Source organism: Labeo rohita, chromosome 15 (genome assembly GCF_022985175.1).
Source record: "Labeo rohita strain BAU-BD-2019 chromosome 15, IGBB_LRoh.1.0, whole genome shotgun sequence".
Classification (NCBI taxonomy): domain Eukaryota; kingdom Metazoa; phylum Chordata; class Actinopteri; order Cypriniformes; family Cyprinidae; genus Labeo; species Labeo rohita.
In genome coordinates, this window is record NC_066883.1 from 32,697,681 (window position 1) to 32,713,414 (window position 15,734).

Consider the following 15,734-nt stretch of genomic DNA (forward strand, 5'->3'; position numbering starts at 1 on the left):
TTGACCCTGTTATAGCGGTCACTATAAAAACAGGTTTTACAATTTCAAGAGTGGAAAACAGCAAGGTTTGCCTGTGTATATCTACAGAGGTCAAAAAACAGCATTTCTTGCTCAATACTAGTTAGTCAAGAAAAAGAATGGGCTCCATATATGCTATGACGAGAATAGTATTCCTTTTTATCGCTTTATCCTCTATCTGTTTTCATATTTCCTTCTGTTCCTCACTTAACAGGGAAAAGCACAATTTTAGAAGCATCTGCTGAGCAAAATTTCTCCCTGGATAAAAAGACGAAAGAAAAAACTACAGCGAGCAGATGGCGCCTCAAGGTTCAGACGATTAGAGGTTGCAGATTGGAATACAAATTGGATTAAAAGAAATTAGACTAATAAAAATCGAATCGCATGGCAAGTGCAAGCATATTCACCTCAGTCATGTAAAAGTCTCTGCCAGTGGCTGTCGATTAGAAGCTAAACAGATGCTCCAGTGAGATAGCAGTTAATATATGTGTGTATATGTGCGTTCTTGGCCGACATCGTCGCCCCATCATCCTCTTATCTCGGCTCACCCCGTTTATCAATGTCATAATGTTAATTAGTGGTTTGTTCATTTAGTCACAACATCAAACTTGATTCTGATTGCTGAAATCGGGACGTAAACATAAATTGTTATGTGTATTAATTGATTCTGGATTTTATTAGAGCATGGATACACCAAGGTTGCATCAGGTCAAAGTACGTGCCCCAACCTTAAATAAGTTTGACACCTCAGGTTTTGAAGGATGCAGACTGCCAAGAGAAAGGGAGAAGGAGAAATGCGAGAGGCAGTGAGAGAGAGCAAAATCAGTGTATCTGCAAACTTCAGCAGAGCTCAGTTTCATAGTATGCAGCACAGCTTAAACATGAAACCTGGAGGGTACAGGATAAGATCTAGTCCTGTCAGTAGCTAGTCCCTTGTGTGACCCCCAAGTCTGCTTTGGGTCCTGTGTGTGGCCTCACTTAGACAGCAGATAGCTGGAATGATCACTAATCAATGAGAGGGAAATGGCAGGAATTAGCACAAATTAGGTGAAGTGGGAGTCCTTGCTCCCTTAAATAGACCCCGTACTGCACTGCGGAAGAGAATGAACCTTTAGAGCACACCAACACATGCTAGACTCAGCAAAACATAGTTCTGTAGTAACAAACAAGTTTGCGTCTCTGCTATGCAGCGTGGATCTAGCATTTAGCAGTGATCCTAAACACCCTAAACAAATTTTTACTGCAGTTTCATACGTCAGCAACCGAAAGAGTTTAGCACCGCAGTGAACTCTTGTACATCAGCACTGCACACCTGCCATCCCGAGAGAGGACAAGGCCACCTTCAGCTCAAGCTAGCTGCTGGGGCTCTCATAACGTAGGAGGTCCGTCCTGCACTCTGCAGAGGTTTATGTTGAACAAACGGCTAGCGAGCAGCTGTTTTAGCAGTGCTAAACAAACAAAGCTGCACAGAGCTATGTGCTGATCATGCTAGCATGCTACTCTCTCGGGAGGTTTAGCCACTAGCGGTGCTTAGAAAAAGCTAATGAACAATGTTTTAATGTTAACAATTGTGCTTCATTTGTAGATGTACCTTCTTGGTTTTGTTAGTAATCATGCATGATGCTCTTTTTTAAAACTTGGTCATTAGATGCATGACACATTTCTTATATTGAACAATCTCATGCTAAAATCATATCCCTTTTGCATATCCCATTTGCAGTCACTCCTAGTGTTAAGCGATTCAAATCCCTGAAAGAAGTCGAAAATCAGCATTTACAATCTCAAGGGTGTTTCCAAGCTAGCCATGTGCTATTGAAGCGTGTAAAGCTTACAGCATTCATCTGATGGCAGCGCTGGCGGCTCGGGCTTAGCATCTCTTTTTGGCCAGGTTTTGGGGGGATCAGGAGCCGCTTTTGTCCTGCTTTGGCCCGTGCCTTAGTGATGTAAATGCAGGGTGGCCTCTGGCTCCTTATCTCTAGGGTTAAGGCTCACACTGCTCTTTCCACAATCTATTATCATAAGGGCCAGACTCCTAGCGTGGGCTGCTAGCGTTATCCATACCAAATGCAGGGCCATGCAGGGAAACGTTCAGGGGATTAGCATTTTAACACAGTGTGAGTCTAAACCCCTGAACCTCTCTGTCACTGAGGGCAAGTCCCCAATGGCTTGCCAGCTCACTATGTGGCACCCTAAATTAGTGGGCTGGATCAGAGAGCTGGGTTGTGTTTTTGACATGGCTTTTCTTGGCTTAGAAACATTGCTTTTGTATGCTTGGTGAACAACTGGCAGTAGAGATAAAGGATTGTTTTAAGGGAGTGTTTATTAAAAGTTTCCCAACAGTTTTTCTGGCTTAAAGAAAATGTTAGATTGTGATTGCCAAGACCAGAGGTGTCGAGTCCTGCTCCTGGAGGACCACAGTCCGGAAGAGTTTAGCTCCAACCCCAATTAAACGCACTTGAACCTAATCAAGGTTTCCAGCATGACTAGTAGCTTCCTGACAGGTTGAACAGGATTGTACACCCCTGGCTAAGACTAATGCTAATTGGCTTGTTGCAGTTTTGTAGAAGCTACATCATGTTAAACATAAATGTAAGTAAGGTTAAACATTACAATTTTTCCTCTTCCTTCATTTCCCCAGGATCCCGTCTACGGCAGGAAGATTCTCCACCTCGGATCGTAGAACACCCCTCCGATCTGATTGTATCCAAGGGCGAGCCAGCCACCCTAAACTGCAAGGCGGAGGGGCGGCCCACCCCTACCGTAGAGTGGTACAAAGATGGAGAACGAGTTGAAACCGATAAAGACGACCCTCGATCCCACCGCATGCTCCTTCCCAGTGGCTCGCTCTTCTTCCTGCGTATCGTACACGGCCGTCGAAGCAAACCTGATGAGGGGGCGTACGTTTGTGTGGCACGCAACTACTTGGGGGAAGCAGTCAGTCGAAACGCCTCGCTGGAAGTAGCATGTAAGTATGCGATTTCTTTAATTACTGTCTTGAGTAACAAGCAGTGTTGGAGTACTTGTTTTTTCCATGAACTCTGTGGACTGGAGTAATGCAACTGCAATTAGATTCTGCTTTTAGAATCCCACAACATTTGCCGCACAGAATTTGATATTGGCAGATTTTGCATCGCATCTGATGGATTTTGGAAAAGCCTTGATTTCTCTAGTTCCAAACAATCAGTGGAACCACTTTGCAGTTGGCTTCTGACTTTAATTAGCCAACTGCAAAATATATTTTAGCAAGTCTTAGATGTATTAGTACAACGGTTTCGGTACAACCTTCCAGACATGTAGACTGGAAAATGGAAATGATAGGGCATTGCAAGTAAATGCAGAGTGACAGACTCAGATGATAGAGCATGCTAGGTGTGGAAGGGAGGGTGTAGATTCTACACAGGAAGGTAGAAAATCTGGAACGGGGGCTTACTGACAACCTGTAGATGGCTTCTGCTTTGAAGATAGGTCTCTCCTGGGTTGACTTGCATTTTCAGAGAGAGCATATCCCTTGGGATCAAATCCCAAAGCTAATCAGAGACCATTATGAGTGACAGCAACCCTGTCCTCATTTGCTTTTCTTCTAACCAATGAGTATGCTATTTTAACGATAGGCCATTTTTGCTGATTAATGGATTGTTGTAGCCCAGAAACTCTTTGCTAGGCAGACCTTGTGCCTATTGTCTTGGGAGTTTGCGATCTTTGTGGTTAGTGAATACATTTTAGCATCTAAAGGCATAAAAGCTAGCTACACTAGCTTCGCAGATATGCCAAAGCAAAAGTCATTAGAGATTAAGGAGTATTGGTCTTGCTCCGCCGGGTTTGTAGTCTAGACCTGAAGTCTAAGTGAGTTGCTATCTTGAAGTCTGTTTCAACCCCAAGCTGATCAATACTGCGGCCTCTCTTATGCATTGTTATGAAAATAGGAGCGATCCATCATGAAATAAGGATATGATGATAAATATTGAATGAATGGATAACTAAATTGGCTCTGTGTGCTGCCGCCAAGACCCCGTGCAGTAATGAGAGGGTGTGTGTGTGTTTAGCTGTTGGAAAGGGTAACTCTAGATGAAGGGATTGTGGGAAGGTTTCAAGAGCCAGTAAATTTTGAATACTGCTGCATTTTCTATTTTTAACCTGTAATTGATGATACAGGACAGTGATTTGGGTTAAAGGATAGAAATGTGGAGATGATGTTTGCGTTTGCATGTAGTTTTACTTTCGAGCTACCAATTGCGGGAAGCTTTTCAGTAATGTAACTGATGATACGCAACTGCGTTTTGGATTATAGGGTATATATAGAAGGGTATAAAAGCAGTTTCTGTGTGTGTTGTTTTCATTCGTGTAGCTGGCAGGGGGTGTGTGTTTCCTCTGATCCTCTCAGCTCTTCCGAGGCGGTGGTGGCGGCCCCCAGGTGCTAACTGTGTGACAGCAGCTTGATCTATCGATCGCACTAAGAGGGGTCTCCTCGCCTAAATGAAAATTCATGAAAAATTGATGAAGTCCCGATTATTCCTTTTTTTTCTTCTGCTAGCTCTTGTATCTCTCTCCTTCACTTCCCCCTCTCTGTTCTCGCTAGCGCTCTATGTTTCCAGCATGGCGCTAAATCAGATGCTGTGTCTGAAACCTAATCTAAAAGGGCACTGTTTTGTGAATGAAGGTAACTCGTAAGGAAACAAGACACTTGTAGGGTTTCCAAGACACTATAACGTTGACATGACCAAGCAAATATTTTGTAGTTAAATGTCGATTCAAACGTTTCCTACCTCCGTATACAGGCTGCAAAGGCAGCATTTTTTCAGGTTTAGACACAGTCTGAGCTGACTAGAAGAGTTTAAATGAGCTGTAGGATGTTTTATGACTTTCAGGTGAGAGGTGAGGGGTCGTAAGGTTAGCGGGACAGTGGATACCAAACCTACAGCAGGAAAGAGCAAGAACTGTACTTAGACGAGACCCCTCAGCTGTGTTACGTTACCCAATTTCCACTCATAAAACTTCTCTTTACTGGTGAGTGATCACAGAAGTGAAGCCAATCTAAACCGATACAGCTCATGTATCGCTCCAAGCAAAATATGTTTCATCTGTCACATCGTAGAAATATTCTGAAGCGGCGCTGTTTTCTCAAGAAGTAAATGTTGATTTTATAGCCAGCTGTGTATATCTGATCTATATGAAATACTCCCAGACTCGCATACGTATAAAACGTTCACCTCCAAAACAAACAGCTGGCCTTCAGTGACAAACTGAAAAATGTGCCGAATGTTCCAGACTGTTTTGCGACGTTCGTTTTAAGGGTTACAAGCCCAGTACTTTTTCATCTCCGCGTCACAAGTCGTCTCCTGTTGCGATATATGGTTCTGTCTCTCTCCCTCCTTCTCGTATGGGGTCAGTCCGCACTCCCGCGAGCAGAGTGAATGGCTCTGTTGAAACAGATTGCAGGCAGGCGTTCGCCGTGGACCACTGGAGCTGCCCGATCAGAGAGACCCCAAGCTGGGCTGCAGGAAGCAAAGAGAGGCCTGTGAAAGGAGCTCGCTGCATTATTAATAACGAGGCAGATTGCAAGGAGGTGTCTGCTGAAGCAGGATTATCTCAAACGCTAGTCTTTAACAATTGACCATTAGTAATGCCACAAAGAAGATACACAGATCTTGTTACAGACGTTTGTGTCCTAGAGAGTTTAAAGCGGAGGTGCGAAAGGGTTAATTTTGTCGTTATGATAATGCAAGGCGCTCATCTGTTTCAACACAATACTTTGTTTAACATAAACTTATTTCTGTGGGGTTTTGTGAGTTTCAAACAGCCTTTTTTCATTTAAATTTACCGAACATGTCTTTCCACTTACCTCAATATAAACGAATCCCTTTTCTGTCATTTATAGGGTCTTAATTAAAGCCGAAGAAGAAAAGAGTGGAAAAGGTGCTGACAGGCCACAGGGAGTGATTGGCTGAATCCCAATTCGCATACATCTACTGTAGCCTAAAGGCACATACTTTGTTGGTGATGCACACGTGCTTGAAATTTTCAGCTTCCTGTATGAATGGCTTTGTTTTGTCTGTTAAGCTGGGTCTTTTCAACATTAAAGGGAACCCCTGGTATTAAGAATTGTATGACTTAATATAACGTAAATTATGTCTCTGAAATATGTAGTAGAAAACCCATGAAAGAACCCATTGTTTTAAACATATTTTTGGACTATGGGGGGCATCATTATTTCGATTATGTAAAATGGTTGTACTCAGCTACTGGCGCTACCTGTTGTTATTTTTACCGCAACACAACTCGGCATACACAATTTGGAAAATTAAATATTGATGCGATGACCACAGCTACTGAAAGAGTTTACAGGTTACGATGGATGTAGCTAAATGTAGGCTCCCAGATAGCACACGTACGTCTGCAAGATGTGTGTTAAAGATCACTTGATCTGGTAAGCATCTGCTGCGTACAAACATCTGACAGATGTCTGTAAGATGTCAGTTTTACATACATTCTAAATTATAAACATCCTTAAGACATCTAATAGACGTCTATTTGGCATCTGATAGGAAACATCCAATAGACGCATTGCAGATGAGCAAACACTCTAAAAAAATACGTCTTGCAGATGTAAATGCAGATGTCAAATAGACATCTCCGAGATGTATATGCGCTATCAGGGTAGGCTCCTAGATAGCACATGTACGTCTGCAAGATGTCTGTTAAAGATCACTTGATCTGGAAAGCATCTGCTGCGTACAAACCTCTGACAGACATCTGTAAGATGTCAGTTTTACATACATTCTAAATTATAAACACCTTAAAGACATCTAATAAACGTCTATTTGACATCTGATAGAAAACGTCCAATAGACGTATTGCAGATGAGCAAACACTCTATAAAATGCGTCTTGCAGATGTAAATGCAATGTCAAATAGACATCTCTGTGATGTACGTGTGCTATCAGGGCTTAAACCAAATATCATACAATCGATATCATGTTAAATTTGTGCTAAGAAACTCCTTAAGCGTTATGACGATCAGCATGTTTACATCCTGCCAGGATGGAATCTAGCGTTTCTTGTTTCTGCCATTTGTAAGCTCTTTCAGTAGCTGTCGTCTACTAAAAGCCTCAAAGACATCAGGGCTAAAGTGGAGAGAACAAAGACGCAGGTCTTTAATAAGTTTTATTTGTCCACAGGCATCTTCACATTCATTTTTCCTCTTCTTATCACTAAGAAAGGAGTGAAGACTCTCGCTTCTCTTGTCGCCCTTCGATAGAAAATTACAAACAAAAGCCACAAAATGTGGCATCGTATCAGCATTTTATTTTCCGAGTTGCTTATTCCGAGTTGTGTTGCGGTAAAAATAGCAACCATTTCAGTAAGAGACATCATTTACGTTATATTAAGCCATGGAAGTCTTTATAAAAATAGCAACTAGGCTAACAAAGATGTCTTAATCTGACTTCAGTTTTTACTTATCTCAGAAAGCTTTTATACACTCTTACCCTGTTTCTCTATGATATATATGATGGATACATTTCGGTCTAGGCCGCACCCTGTGGTGCTCCTTGCTTCTGGGAAAGATATTTTGTTCTTTTGTTGCTATTTTTCCTTTCTCTGTGTCTTTATGTCTCTCTCCCACTCGCTCTTTCTGTTTCCCTCTCATGGTCTTTCTCTTTCCCTTCTCGGGATAAACTGGGTCAATGAGCAGGTTCATAAATCATTGTGAAGACTATGTCAGACTGAGGCAAGCCCTGCTTTGAATAAATTTGCCAAAGTGGCGAAATCTTTGGTTGTAGCTTGTGTACGGGCGCTATGTGACAAGCTACACACCTGGGGCGCACAGTCATCCAGGAAAATGTTAATTAGCCCCCCCATCTCTTCTCAGGTGGAGAGGTGTGTGTATTATAAATCCGAGGGCAACAAGCTTGTTGAACACGGGGGCATTAATTAAGCGTATAAGGTGTGAATGTGTGCGTGTTTGTGTCTGCTAATGGTCTGCACTAATAACTATGTGAAAGTGTGCATGTACTTTGGGTTTTGGCGACAAAAAGTGCTGTTTCGTTCACTTGTAACCTTTAAAAAGTATGCAAATTAGGGGAAGGGTGAAACAGATGTCGTTGCCGGTTTGTTAAAAGGCCACCAGCCTGGGATTGGCTGGCGTGTTTGAAAAGGTTCTTTTGATACGCTTCAGCGTGGCACTTCAGCAATTAAGAGTATCGTTAGGCAGCATTTGGAAGTGGTAAGATGAAGTAATTAGTGGGAAAATGGTGCTTTCTTGTGTTAAGCTTTTCTGATGCATCTCAAGCTGTTTGACTGTGTGTCCGGCATCGGTAAAATCTAATAAAAAGGATGGAAATAATTGGACACAGCTGGAAGGAGTGGATGGCATGAACAATATATTGTATATATATATATATATATATATATATATATATAATGAGTAATTTTAGATTGTGGTAACAATACCATTCGAAAGTTTATGATTAGTTTATTATATATATAATAAGGAAACAGATATTTTAATGATTATAAAATAATATAATTAATTATACTATAAAGTAATTATTATTAATAATAATAATAATAATAATAATATATGATATAATTAATAAATTATTTATGCTATAAAATAATTAGCAAAATAATTGTAATATTTAATAATCATTTTTGTTATAGCTTTACTACTTTAAAGTCAGACTTTAAGAGTCATAAAGTTGCAATATACAAATCTGTCATTTTATTTTATTTTATTTTATTTTATTTTATTTTATTATAGAATAGAACAGAATAGAACAGAACAGAACAGAACAGAATAGAAAAGGCCAGTAGTTATATTTTTTTGCCATTTTTTTTTCCAAATGAAAATAGGTACAGATTGGTATTTTATTTTAGAATAGAATAGAATAGAATAGAACAGAATTGGCCAGTAATATTTTTGGTGTTTTTTCCAAACTGGAAATAGGTCAAGATTGATATTATATTATATTATATTATATTATATTATATTATATTATATTATATTATATTATTATACTTTTATCTTGTTTTATTTTTTTATTATAGAATAGAATAGTAGTTATATTTTTGGTGTTTTTTCCAAACTCAAGATTGGTATTTTTTTTATTTTCCCCTGCTTTAAAAAATATATATATCTACCATGTTACACTCTATATTTTCTCATCATTATTTTTTTTAGTCGCATGTAAATAACATAAAACTGCCCTTCCCACAAACAGTATAGCAAAATTTCCACAGGTTGGCACAGTTTTGCTGTAGTGTGGTGTATGCCATCACACCACCCATTCCTAACATCTAGACTACAAACGCCCATCTGACTTTTAACATCTCATCCGGTGGACAAGTGAGCGTGTGTGAGTGAATTAATCAAACACACACTCACCTCATCCGCCTGATTGTAAATGTCAGTGTCTGTCTGGGTCCTCTGACCCACGTGCGAGTTATCCCTGAATCCGGATTCTGCAGGTTCTAGGGGTTGGTGATTAAGTTGAAAGCAGATGGATGTCAGGATGCATCCGCGGCCCACAGGGAATGTTGGTTTCTGATAAGAGGGAGGGAGGGTGAGGTGCCGGCGGAGAGGTGGAAGAAGAACGGATCTCTAGTCTGTGATAAAGGAGAAAGAAATAAAATCCCTGATTGAATGTGTCAGCGTTGTATATCTACAGTGCTGGAGTCAGCGCCCACACCATAAAGACCAACCTCCTTATCAGCAGCATGTTGCGTTACACACACGTACACGCCGGCTGCGGTGAGATGGAGCCATGCAGATTCGGAAGCATATCTTATGGTCACATCTAAGTGTGTGCGAGACTAATCGGTCAGCTGGGCAGATGATATTAAACGATTCTTCATTGCATGTATATGTGGAGGAAGCCCTCTGGAAAGGAGATAAATCATCGGTCCCATGGAACCTTAGAAATACACACACACACACACACACACACACGGTATATTCACGCACACACTGACCTTTCTCAATCTATCTTTTTCTCTCTTTCTTACAGACTTTTGTTAGCTCACTCTTGTCCCCTTGTGAGTGATAAAGTTTTTACATTTTATTTTATGGGATTTTGCCTCAATTTTTGACAGGACAGTGGAAAAATTATGGGGGAAAGAACAAGGGTTGGCAAATGACCTGAAAATGGATCCGAGCTACAGCTTTATTCAGTGTTATGTTGGAGCATGTTCATGACCAGCCAGGCCGGATCTCTGACCGGTTTTGAGTTATAACAAAAGTGAGAAGCACAACTACTCAGTAGGATGTAAATATTTATCTGACGTTGTTGACATAATGATTATATAACTGTGTAGTTATATAAGTGTATATTTTTTTGGTGACTTTTAGTATTTTTATTGTATTTTCAGGTCAGGAATGGTATTTTAGATTTGACTGTTATTTTATTTTATTTTATTTTATTTTATTTTATTTTATTTTTTTTTGATTTTTTTTTTTTCTTTTTTTTTTCAAATTCAAAATGGTATTTTGGATTTGACTACTTTATTATTTAAATCTATTTTTTTAAAAATCATTTTTGAAAAATATATATTAGAATAAGCCAGTATTCATTCATTCATTCATTTTGGTGATAATTTATTTATTTTTTGTTCCAAACTGAAAATAGGTCAAGAATGGTATTTTTGATTTGACTATTTATTTTATTTTATTTTATTTTATTTTATTTTATTTTTTTATTTTTTATTTTATTCCCCTGCTTTAAAAAAAGAAGCTTTCTTTTTTTTAAAAAAAATATTTTTTATATTTAGCCAGTATTTTTAATTAGCCAGTATTTATTTATTTATTTATTATTATTATTATTATTATTATTCATTCATTCATTCATTCATTCATTGGTGTTTTTTTTAAGCGATTTTTTTTTTTTTTTTTTTTTTTTTTTCCCAAAATGGGTCAAATGTGGTATTTTGGATTTGACTATTGTTATTTTATTTATTTATTTTTTTAATATTATTATTATTATTCTTTTCTTTTCTTTTCTTTTCTTTTACCCTGTTTTAACAAAAAATAATTAAATAAATAAATTACATTAGAATAAGCCAGAAATCTGCACAGTTGCTCTCAGTGGCTTTCAGAGAGGTACAGCTGAATGGATTTACGTAAAACAGAGTACATTATGATCAGATGGTCATTGTGGATTAGCAGAAAGGATTTAACGTCTTTTCTTTTTTTGAGTAAACAAATGTTTCTGCTTTGTTCAGTTTGTTGTGTCTGTATCCAGTCAGATCCTATACTTGATCTGAATGGCACAGCAGAGATATAAAAATACAAAACAGATTGTTTTCTCACAGTCCAAGCACTGTCATTTGCTTTTTGTTGGTATGAGGATGTGTTTATCTGTCATCTTGTTTTCTCTTCCTAACCACTGGCGTGTTTTTATACATGCAGCTCTGCTAATCTCTGTGTATGTGTGTGTGTATGTGTGTTACATTGATTCAGTGTGGTCTGTATGACCCTAAACTACTTAAAACTCCATTACATGATTGCCCGCCATCAAAAAGAGCCAGAAGCTATGGCGAATCATTCCGAATGGTCATTTAAATCCAATAAAAGTCCAGACTATTGACTTCAATCTGTATTCCCAAACCATGTTTGCGTCCCTGTACTGTGCCAGATACTCGCCTGCCGCAGGTTCCTCTGCGGTTCCTCGTCAGGTAGAACAAAAACATCTAACCAGAGTTGATTCTCTTTATTCTGACAGTCTTCTGCAGGGGATTGAATCCGATGACCCTTAAAGACCCGTCAGACCCCTCCATCGTAATTCCTTAACTTTCGACTCTCTACGCAAAGCAGATACCCCTCACCCTGCGAATGCGCCACTGCTGTCTACCCGTAACCCCTGAAGCAAAGCCTCCTGGGACCTCCACCAAGGCCTGTAATCCATCATATGCGTGTGTGAGCGCAAATTCAGCTCCGCCCTTAACTGAGGACAGAGGAAATTGATTCAGCTCTCTGTTGAAGCGAACAATCTGTTATTTTCTCGAAGAAAAAAAAAGTGCCAGTGCTGAGTGCTGATGGTGCAAACTCTCGCGCATGAACACACACACACACCCTGTACAAACCGCAGCCCTGTTTCGGTGGAGTGTCATCATCAGAGAACGCTTCCCGTCGCTCTGATGGATGATGTGTTTTTGAACCTTGCACTCTGGTCACCTACAACACAACTCAATCAAGCTGGCTGCCTGAAGATGTCCGTCGTCTTTGAAACTGGCATTTAGATTGTACCAGCTTTAGCATGCTTTTCTCAAACTCTGGTGCAGGACTAATAGTGCGCGCAATGCTGTTGTGACCATGTGGTGTTATCCGTGCCGTTATTGAGTTTGACTCTTGTTACTCTGGGAGTGTGAGTTCCTACTGCCGCGCTGGACAGCTGCGGCGAAGAGGAGGGACGGTAACCTAAGCTTCCTGTACTGCAGCGTATGTCGGGGGGATGAAATCCGAGCCCCCTCCTGTCCCTTGTCTCCTTCCTGCTGGTGTTTGAAATTGATAGGCGGTGTGGGGTCCTTCACAAGGCTTGGGAGTTTATGAGTGTGATCTAAAGAACAGCTGGAGTTGGCCGCTGGCCGCTCGGTCTGTGCTGCGGCACCGGGAGGGTGTCAATGAGAAAATTTGTCAGCGGTGAAGACCTCTGCCCTTGTTTTTATTTCTTCATCAGCTGTGTTTTGCGCTAATTGCCTGTTTGCTTGCTTTTAAGGGAACTTATAGAGCGCAACAGTAGGGTGCCGGAAGTAAAAATACCATTTCTTTTCTCCATAGGGGAAATGATTGTTAACAATAACTTATAAACTCTTAGTTTAGAGTTGGAGCCATTGCCAGGTTTTCACAAAACATGCTCAATTGCTACTCAAAACTAGCCCAAAAGTACACTGTAAAAAAAAAAAATCTGTAAAATTTACAGTGAAAAAATGTCAGCTTTGGTTGCCAGAATTTTACCATAGAAATACGGTAGCAACGTTTTAAGTTTTACAGACACACATAAACTGAAATAATGCAATAAATATCAATTTAACAACATTAAATGCACAACCGTAATGTACAAAAATAATAAGAAAAAACTAAGAAGAAACAGTTATTTCAACAAAAAAATATAAACTTTAAAAAAAATGTAACACCGAGAATTCTGGGAATGTCAATTTACGGTTATTCACTGTAAATTTTACGTTCTTTTTTTACTTTCGAAAACGGTATGCTACCGTAAAATTGCATGCAATGTCCAATGTAGTTTTTCACTGTATTTAGTAAGGGAACTCACTGTTAACCATTTAACAGGTTTTTACTGTAGCATTTTTACAGTTTTTTTACTGTTAAATTCACAGTCGTTTTTTACAGGAAAACCACAAACTTGGCAACACTGCATCAGTGTGCATTATTTCAACTTTCCTGGTAAAAAAATAAATAAAAAAAACTACATCACCCATGATTCTGCAAAGAAATCTCTACCTATCAGAAAATTGTGATGGGAACGGTTATAATCTACTATATATCTAGACTTTTTTCCATAAACTTATTCCAAAAGGGATCTCTTCAGGTCCCTTCAGGTCCTCTCCAAGTGTTGTGGCCCTGTGAGCAACCTTCTGAAAACTAAAATGATGAATGGGACACCCCATGATCTCATGGACTTCACGGATGAAGGCCATGGGACTGTAGTTTCACATGAAGTGCACAGTTGGGACACGTCCATATTTTTTCAAGGCTTCTTGCACTAAATCTTATCCTGATTTTGTTATTCATGACCAGTTTTAACCTTTTCTCTGACCCTTAAAATTTGGTACTGTTTCTTTAAGACATTTTTATATGTAAATGTCATTTGTTTTTATTGGCAAACCTCCCCTGGAATAAGTCACATTATAATTCATCCAGGCCGGCCGAGTTGCTGTCTGTCGATGTATGTGAAATGTATACGTGAGTAGTCGTATATTAATGAGTTAGGTGTGCTATCATAATCATGAGATCTTAAATGGATAATTCACGCAAAAATGAAAATTCTGTCATTATTTACTCTCCCATGTCGTTCCAAATCTGTAAGATCTTCGTTCATCTTCAGAGCACAAATTAAAATATTTTTGATGAAATCCATAAGCTTTCTGCTGCATAGACAGCAATGGAACTAGCACGTTCAAGGCCCAGAAAGGTAGTAAGGACATGTGTTATTGTAGCTTCATTTTTGGGTGAGCTATCCCTTTAAAGTGTTTTGATAACCTGCGATGAGCATCCCCTATAAAGATGGTTTTTAGCCACTTGTTATTTTACCAAGATATGCAGATTGTATCATCATGCATGTGTGAATATTGAGTTTATTTAGGCCGTGATCTCTAGTTCATCTGTTTGGGTTGGTAAAATCGCTCTTACTAGCAAGGGAACGAGACAAACAGATGGACTGATAGACATGCAAACACACACACAGCACTTATAAACTTGAAAACGAGAGGCAGAGGGACACATGGATCTTCTGGGCATGCACACACACATATAGTAGTGTGGCTAAAGGCCAAGTGCATAGAAATCAGAACTGCTCCATTCAAATGCAAAATAGAGTCTTATCTACAGACTGTTCTTCACTGCTCTACTGTGCTCTACACCGTTCAGGGCAAAACTATTATTTGGAGGCGTGCGTACGTCTGTGTGTGTACATACCGGTGCCTATATAAGGTTATGTGTGTGTGTTTGCATTTGTAGTGGGCACAAATGTGAATTTCAGTGTGATGGTCCATTGGGGTTTCATTGGGGTTCTTTCTTCACTGGAGGTTTTCTTTAGGATTTTTGACTAGTAGTTTCTACGAGGTTATTTATGGGAGGTTTTCCTCATGATTTGTTTATTAAAGTTACTGAAGGTTTTACCTCAGTATTTGTATTAGGTATTATCATTGGAGGTTTTCCCAATTTGGTTTTCATTGGAGACGTTCCTTATAGTTTCTTAACCCTGTAAGGCCTACTGTTGTAATATTACAACATCATTTGTAGCTTGACTAAAAGAAACCCTGCTCATTTTTTTTTACCCAATTAATAGGTCTTATTGATCAGCCTTCCAGTGCAGTTCGATGCTAGATTTTAAAAATAAGCCTATTTACTTGGACATGAAGTTACACAACCTGCGAACTTCCCTTGAAACACATTTTGTTTTTCTGGACTGAATAAATCAACATTCAAGTAAGTAAAATGCCCATAATATTTTTTTTTCCTGTGATTAGTAATATGTCTAGATCATGTTGACATTAAGGTATTGAGGACGTTTTCCTCAGGATTTTTACTAGGTGTTTTCTTGTGGATTTTCACTGTAGGTTGTCCATATAGTTTTTCACTGGAGGGTTTTCCTGACAATTTTTATTAGGTCTTTTCTCTTGGATTTTTACTGGATGTTTTCCTCAAGATTTTTACTAGGTATTTTCTCATTGATTTTTACTAGAGGTTTTCACTGGAGGTTTTCCTCATAGTTCCTTACTGGAGGTTTTCCTCATGATGTTTTCCTCCTTCTACTAGGTCTTTTTTGTGGATTTTCAAGGCAAGGCACGTTTATTTATATAGCACATTTCATACACAATGGTAATTCAAAGTGCTTTACATAAAAGGAAGTAAAATAATCATACAAAATAATAATCACAACAATTTCCAGTCACATTTTCACTGCAGGTTGTCCAAATACTTTTTCACTGGAGGGTTTTCCTGATGATTTTTAAGAGCTTTTCTTTTTGGGGTTTTACTGGAT

At 39.1% G+C, this 15,734-nt stretch overlaps 1 protein-coding gene across 12 annotated transcripts in view; it reads left to right on the plus strand.

Moving 5' to 3' along the window:
- The window catches only part of robo2 (roundabout, axon guidance receptor, homolog 2 (Drosophila)), a 489,160-nt gene that overhangs the window by 272,271 nt on the left and 201,155 nt on the right, over positions 1–15,734 (plus strand). For all 12 annotated transcript variants that reach the window (XM_051129111.1, XM_051129121.1, XM_051129117.1 and 9 more), the window contains one exon: positions 2,657–2,983. In XM_051129111.1, the coding sequence (XP_050985068.1) occupies positions 2,657–2,983 (327 nt within the window). The remainder of the gene's footprint in view (positions 1–2,656; positions 2,984–15,734) is intronic.